This window comes from Myxocyprinus asiaticus, chromosome 36 (assembly GCF_019703515.2).
Source record: "Myxocyprinus asiaticus isolate MX2 ecotype Aquarium Trade chromosome 36, UBuf_Myxa_2, whole genome shotgun sequence".
In the NCBI taxonomy this organism is placed as follows: Eukaryota; Metazoa; Chordata; class Actinopteri; order Cypriniformes; family Catostomidae; genus Myxocyprinus; species Myxocyprinus asiaticus.
The window spans coordinates 17,300,269-17,308,338 of record NC_059379.1 but is presented as its reverse complement, the minus strand read 5'-3'; the positions used below and the strand labels follow the sequence as shown (position 1 = coordinate 17,308,338).

At 35.1% G+C, this 8,070-nt stretch overlaps 1 protein-coding gene across 1 annotated transcript; it reads left to right on the top strand.

The window, feature by feature from the left end:
- Positions 1-3,626: 3,626 nt before the first annotated feature.
- On the top strand, positions 3,627-5,897 carry LOC127427004 (homeobox protein Hox-B8b). The gene is made up of 2 exons (XM_051674281.1): positions 3,627-4,050; positions 4,348-5,897. Exons 1-2 carry the CDS (start codon positions 3,627-3,629, stop codon positions 4,653-4,655), a joined length of 732 nt encoding a protein of 243 aa, XP_051530241.1. The 3' UTR covers positions 4,656-5,897.
- The last annotated feature ends 2,173 nt before the right edge of the window (positions 5,898-8,070 follow it).

Here is an 8,070-nt window from a genome sequence, read left to right as displayed (position 1 = left end):
TAGGCTAGTGCATGTAAATTAGGCTAGTGCATGTAAACATTAGGCTAGTGCATGTAAACATTAGGCTAGTGCATGTAAATTAGGCTAGTGCATGTAAACATTAGGCTAGTGCATGTAAATTAGGCTAGTGCATGTAAACATTAGGCTAGTGCATGTAAACATAGTGAAGTCTGAGGGATCCGAGATCACGCACATTAAAAAGTGGTTTTCGATTCCTTGAAACTTTTACCTATATTGTGCACTGTAGGGGGTGAAATGCCCAGAATCCTTCCAATTTGTCTTTGGTTAATATTGTTCTCAAAGTGCTGGATTATTTGCTGAAGCATCTGTTGGGAAACTGACAAGTCTCCAATGATCCCTATATACCATGACAAGATTGCCTCACCTGTTTAACATCTCCTGTTTCACATCGCCTTATTATTTTGAACTCGTCAAATTGTTATTAGTCTTAAATTGCCCCTGTCGCAACTTTTTTGGAGTGTGTTGCAATCATCTGATTTGAAATTACTGTACATAAAAAATAAAATTAAAAATAAAATTTAAAAAAATGAAATTCACAAGGTAAAACATCAGATAATGTGTAGTTATAGTGTTTTCAATATAGCAAATGGTGAATATAAATTACAAATCACTCATTTTTGTTTTTATTAACATTTTTCATACTGTCCCACCTTTTCGGAATCGTGGTTGTACATAGGAGAATAAGTGCATAAAGTGTATCCTCTAAGAAAAATCCATTAAAAAATAAATTACCTATTTTATTTTATTTTTTTAAACAAAATGCCGCCAGATGGGGGAAAATGATGGGTTCCCAGCCACGTACAGTATGAAATAAACGCATTGTCCTTTAGTTGTTGTTTTTTTTTTATTATTATTATTATAGGCTACTAATTGAATTTGGTTTGCTTTAAGTTTGTCCATGTTTCCACAAGAAAGTAATTCAGACCGTGTTTTCCGAAATACAAAGTATTAGTAGCACGTAAAACTCAACGGCAAGTTTCCTCAAAACATCGTTTTGTTGTATGTAAAACGTCCGTATAGTAACGAGAGTCTCGGGCCACTTGTAAGTCCATTATTTTTATTTTTATTCCTTTTTTCTTTTCTTTCTTATCCTTCTTTAGATTTTTTTTTTTTAATTATTATTATTTTTTTTTTAATCCTACAGACACTAAATTAACTATATTAATGCATTTAGAACATACACTAAAAACGTGTTCTGATTAACTGGTCTGTACATTCATATATATATATATATATATATAATATTAATTTATATTAACAACCTGCAATAATCCTCTCACACTTCCTCCTCTTTTTGTTCTTTCTCCAATGGCATGCATCAGAATGGCCGTCTCCAAATAGGCCTAATTGCACATTGCTTAGACCTCAAAACAGACCTACGATTTAACCAAGTGTCTCTATACAAGCCTGTACGTTATTTACTAATTTAATGCTTTTATCTTGGGCTTTGTAGCCATATGAAACCCTGAAAAAGTCATACTGATTTCGTAAGAGAGCGATTAGAAAGTTTACACCACTATTTCAACTGAATAAATCCAAAAAAAGTTTTTAGCCCTATATTGTTTAAAAGTTCTACGTTTGTTGTAATCGAACAAAACGCAAAAACAATCTAATTAAAAAACACATTTATGTAAATGTGATTTGCCTAATTGCGCCCAAAATACAGTGATCGCAGTGTGTAATACATATATTTGCAGCATTGTAACCTTATGTAACACAACCTTATTTTACACTTCGTTTGGAAAACGCTTTAATTTGAGTTTATTAATTTAATAATTTACTTTGTGTAATGAAGATGGAAATGATTTCAGATATAAACCGTTTCACTCGTTTATTCCAAAAGAAAGAAGAAGAAAAAACTACACTGTTGAACCAAATTGGCTCTGAACTGTCCACATACCAAATTAGTTGCACATTAAAGGCTTATTATATAGACTAATATCATAATAACAATGTAATATTAGCCTACATTGAGAACAAACTCACTAATAAATTAGTCCTCTAGAACCTGTAAAAAGCGAGCAGATGTTTTTAAACAATAAGCTAATAATTATAATGTCGCTTTTTACAGGTAGGCCTATATAGTGAAATAAAGGGTAAAGAAACAGAAGTTGTCTTGACAGAGCAAGCCTATACGCTTAATTTTGCGTGGCATGATGTAATAGCGCATAAAATGGAGGCAGTAAAATCTAAGTAGTTGTTATCTGGTCGTAAAATAACTGTGGGAAATGAAAGCAACTGTGGTATAAAAATATCTTGCAGCTGTTCAGCTCTGCAATATGGTTTCTCATTTTCTCCAGAAAATTACTTTCCACGTTCTGCTCACTTTTTCCCCATCAAGATCCAAAGTGATGAAAAAAATAAAATAATAATAATAAAAAATCAAAATAAAAAAAATAATATATATATATATAATGAAAACTTACGTTCTAAATGTTTATATAATAATGTTTATATTCGATAATAAAAATACAAACGTAAAATAAATGTAAATAAAATAAGTAAATGTTATCGTTAACATTTTTGTGTGAATGAATTCATTAAGAGTGATACATAATTAATCAGTCGGAGGAAAGCAAGTTCCTTGTCGTCTATCTCGACCACACGATGGCAGTGTTACTCTGGAGGTCCACTCAGTCAAATCTGCAGAGATATAATCTGCTTTACCCGTATTTTACCAAATAAATAAATAATAATAAAATATTAATAATACACTTATTAATTTAGAAAAATATTGCCATTAAATTGATTTATAAGAACGTTTCACTTGTAATTCCCAAATAAAATGATTGCGAAACAATCATATGCCAAATAGCCTATTAAAAAAGATAATCTCTCTCACATTCATTCTCTCAAGATGCAAAGAGTGATATGAAGATGACAGGGTCTATGTTCTGAGCTTCTCTATAAATGGGTTATCGGATTAAAAACAGGGTGGTATTCCAGGTTGAATTCATGTATAGCCTACATTGCGTCATGACATTTCCTAATCATGTCATTGTAGAACAACATTCAATTAGACGTATGGCGAGGACACACAAATAATCATCGCACCATAAACATAGATGTTTTTTAATCACATGATGTGCCTGAATAAATATTTCGTTACTCAAAAAAGCGACATTCTAAAGCTTTCGATATGTTTGCTCTTGGCTGGCACGGAAAAGGTTTACCAATAACAGCGCCCCCCCTCCCAAACACACACACACCAACCCCCCCAACCTCAAAAGAACTCCCTTTTCCATCTCTCCTTTTCACTCTCTACTGATCTATCACAAGAACGCGCTTTGTCTGTTTGGAGATGGCGTGGCCATTCGTTGATATTAGGAATCAATAGCTGACGACTATATACGAAATGCAACTCGTTATCAAAGAGAGTGAAAATTAAACTATTTATTGCTCGAGAACCCTCACTAAGGAGTCATGTGGGTGCCACTACGGATTCATTTGTTGAAAATCGGTTTGCCGTGAATATTTACGATACGCATATAGGCTACTGCAGTGTCCAACTGGATGAATTGATTTTTATTGCTATAGTAAATCTGCATTGCTTAAACCAAATTGTTCAAACTTTTTTTTTTTTTTTTCTTTTTCATCTGTAAGCAATGAGTTCTTACTTCGTTAATTCCCTCTTCGCTAAATTTAAAGCGGGTGATTCTCTGCGCTCCAACTACTATGAGTGCTCAGGGTATGCGCAGGATCTTGGAGGCAGACCATCTGTGCTGTACGGTCACAATACAGGATCTGCTTTTCAACATACGGCTCAGTTCCCGGAACTTTACCACCACGGTACATCATCCTTCTCCCACGCATCTTACCAGCAGAACCCGTGCGCAGGACCGTACCCTGGAGAAGCCACGGGAAACATCTTAGGGCAGGACGCTTTACAGAAACAGTCCTTCTTTTGCGCACCAGATGCGGAGTTTGCGCAATTTGGGGATAGTAATTTAAAGGTAAACAGTCTCAGGGATGACTCCGAAAGTGCGGAGCCTTGTCCAGCGCAGCTCTTCCCATGGATGAGACCACAAGGTAAGATGAGAGAAAAGAAACACCTCCAGCTACTCTGTCCCCACATTAAACACTACAGACAATTGTAGGCCTACTTATTACCCCCAATTAAACGCTTTATGGCACCTATAGATTACTGAGGAATTAACACCCCTTGAGAAACTCTGGACCGCTCCTTATACGACATTGTTTAATGGCAATGAATTGGACTGTGTGGGTTTTTAATACTTTATTAGCAAATATTTAACAGAGAGACAACATTTTTAAAGATCAATCTCTATTTGATTTAATCTGAAAAGGCCCATTCTTTTTCCACAGCTACCGGCCGGAGAAGGGGACGACAGACCTACAGCCGCTACCAGACTCTGGAACTGGAGAAGGAGTTTCTGTTCAATCCCTACCTGACCCGCAAGCGGCGCATCGAAGTATCTCATGCGTTGGCCCTCACTGAGAGACAGGTGAAGATTTGGTTCCAGAACAGGCGCATGAAGTGGAAAAAAGAACACAACAAAGACAAGTTTCCAAGCTGCAAAGCGGAACAAGAGGAAATAGAGAGACAAAATCAAGAAGACAGCCGGGTATCAGAGAAACACACATCAGAAGAGGACTCCTCCGAGAAAGCTTAAATAAGACTTTCAGCAAGTCTAAATTGTCTGTTGACTATAAAAATGAGCATTGGATCAATCAACTGTAACTGAGATGTCGATACACAAATGCAATTTACAAGATTACTGCAGTCGAACACAAAGCCAATCAAATGGGCCTATTCCATCTCTGAATTACTTCAGTTTATGAGGCACTTTTGGTTTCAGTGGTTGTTGAGCTACGTGTGTGTGTGTTTAGTGTCGTGTGTTTGAGTGAAGCCATCTCAAATCTTTCCTCGAGCAGATTAACTACTTCTCTTGAGGTCACTGTTGCAGTGAGGGCAAATGAGGCAATGCTGTATGTCTATCACTTTCATTTCTTCAAATCAGTGGGAGTCATAATCCACGATATTCGTTCTCTTCAGTAACTCTGTAATACCCTGTAAAATAGGGCGACATATGCGTTTAAGGAATCAGCGTTAGTGAGTGCATTGCTGTATTATTAGCTGTATGAAAACGCACTTTTTGTGAATTGTTCAAGTTTACTGCTCTCCAACCGAACAACCAAATCTCTGTGTTATTGCTTCAATCATTTCATCAGTGTATATCCATGCGCTATGCTTCCCCAAGAGGGGATAGATAAAACGCACAATGTTATTCTGCAAAGTTTTTGTGTTAATATTTGATATCCCGGTTTCGTGGAAGGAAGCACTGTTCTGTTGTATTTTCTATTGTCCTTAACTGGAAGTGGTTCCTGAAAGAAGCCACAATAAAATGTATGAAAAGAATCCGATTCGTCCTCTTTCCACTGGAGTGCCTCATTGAAAGGGTTTTCTGCAGGATGCAAGACATTCTTGCTCACAGACCTAAAGGGATGTCACACTTTACAACTAAAGAAAAATCAGTTACATCTCACATACTACATCTTGAGTAGACGTAAATAAGTAGAAGTTTCAAATGTGTTTTAAGCATCTGGATCAGAGGAACTTAACTAAGGACAACTAAGACAATAGTAACGCAGAGTTGTTTACGCAATGACATATTTCATTTAAGCTATATAGGCCTAAACCTTTTTCAGATTCACGTATAGGACAACAAAGGGTCGACCAAAACAATCTGACCCCAAGACAAAGGTTCAGTATCAGCACTTCGTTACATGTGGGCAGTTTACAGGCTTCTATGACTCTGGTTGAATTACCGAGCAGTCTGGTCTCAATCTCTGTCTCAGATACCTTCAAATGGTTGTACCTTTCTTTTAGAGATTTGGCTGCCTATAGTGCAGTCTGTGGGATATTCATTGTCTGAGATCAAATATTTGATGATATTGAACTCCTCTTTCTCTGCTGTGTAAACTGTGTATAAATGTAGTGTGTGTACTCTGGTGTTTAGTGTGATTTGGAGTTGATTTTGTAATAGTTAATAAAGAGATACAATCAGGCTTTAAACTAGTAGTTGAAGAAACGATTCTTTAACCCAAAATCACAGTGGTTGAAACATCATTTCAAATTATATGATGCTAAAGGAAGCATATTTTGAGATGGCGAGTGAAACAGTACATGTACAGTTGATCTAGTGTGCTTATAGAGTAACCAAAACACACAAAGTCTTGGGGCAGATCTCGTATAGGCTAATAAAGCAGAGAATACATGCACCTCCAATAAATAGATAAATAGATAAATAAATAAAAACAGTTTGAAAATAAAAGAATAATGGTTGAATACTGGTTGAATTTGTACTGATAGTAAAATATTATAGCCAAGACAAAAAGTGTCAACATCTTGAGTTTAATTTAATACAAATAAAATATGCACTTACAAAGAATGCACAAAAGCAGTGAAAAAATGTTGTTGTAAGCAGACCTTATAACGAACACTAGATGCGTCTAAGTTTAACGCTGTCCTTTTCCATATGTTCGCAGGTAGCCCCCAATTCCGTTAGGCTATTTCTGCGCCATACTTTACTTTAGCTGCATGTGTGATAGTGTTCAAATTAACCAGCCACTAGGCATTGAGCGTCTCAGAAAATCAACCAAAAGAATATTTCGTATTCTTGGAAAGAGAGAGTGAAGTGGCTGCGTGGTTGTTTTAAGTTATGTAAGAATATATTGATATATAGGCCTATGTGAATGTTGATTTGGAGTCTGTGATCAAAAGCACTATTCTATTGACGATAGCATGCTCTTGCAATGAGCAGAAAACTAACAGTAAACTATTTGTGCGTGTGCCAAAAAGCGTTTTCCAGACTAAATCTATCGGATAACCCTCTGATGTTCCAAAAAGAACATTTTCTACTTTAAAGATCCAAGAAATCAATATTTTCTGAAGAACCTATGTAACACAAAGAACAGTTTTAATCTCAGTATAGCCACCTCACGAATCCCATATACAGCAAAAATGGTTCTTGAAAGAAGAGGAAACCATTAGAGAACCTTTATTTTTTAAGAATGTCTAACCCAAATTATGAAGCTTCGTCTTGATGTGGGGATACGAGTTCGGGTCAAAAGCTCGTTTATCAGTGTATTTATTTATTTATTTATTTATTTATTTATGTCAAGCTAAATGAAAAATATAAATACTATTAGTTTTCTACTCGTTGCCAGAGCATGATCTTTTAATCATGTTTTGATCACAGCATCCAAAGCAACAGTCATGTAGTCCTAAATACTTGTATGACTCATTCAAATGTGTGTATTGCTTTCGCTAATAAGCTATGCAATGAAGATACCCAGATATGAAGAGATCGTGGACACTTTTAAAGCCTTCTTTTAAAAACAAAAAAACAAAAAGGAGGATAAAATGAATTTTGAGAATGTAGAAATAAAATAATAAAAAAGCTTCCTAAATATTACACTTCTATCAGATGATATATAATATTATATGTTTTAAATATGTATATGTATATATAGAAATATATTTCAGATGTTTACACCCTTTATGAGAAGCTGTATCCTTCACATCTCTTGCATCTCACATGATCTCACAATTTTAAATGAGCAACTAAATATTTATTGAGCTGTAATCTATAATTACTTAAAAACTGAAAAACAAAATAAGACGCCGCTAATGTGCAACATCAGACTTTCATCGTTGAGCCTACTTTCATCTGATCTCAAATAGCAATAGGGCAAATAGCAGTGTCTCATTTAAGTATTTTACATTATTTAAATAATATAAATGATGAGAATACTTTGAAAATGTATATAATGTGAAGCAAAAAACAGACTTGATAAAATGACATTGATTATACATTGATTATAACCATTTTCTGTGAGATCGATGGAAAAAACCCCGTGTTGTTCAGTTTCAAAATTCCCGAACATGTGCTGCCGAAAGAATAATGCGATGAAGTAAAAAAGAAGCTATTTAAAATGTACTCTGATACAGGTAAAAAATACAAACACATGTATATATGTTTTGTTTTTCTTTGCTTTGAAAATCAATAAAAATGTTAATCGCAA

Bases quoted from the DNA above. Each gene is read 5' to 3' on its own strand.
- LOC127427004 (XM_051674281.1), top strand. From the start codon at position 3,627: ATGAGTTCTTACTTCGTTAATTCCCTCTTCGCTAAATTTAAAGCGGGT. The intron at 4,051-4,347 runs GTAAGATGAGAG...CTTTTTCCACAG, and splicing joins CCCATGGATGAGACCACAAG to CTACCGGCCGGAGAAGGGGA.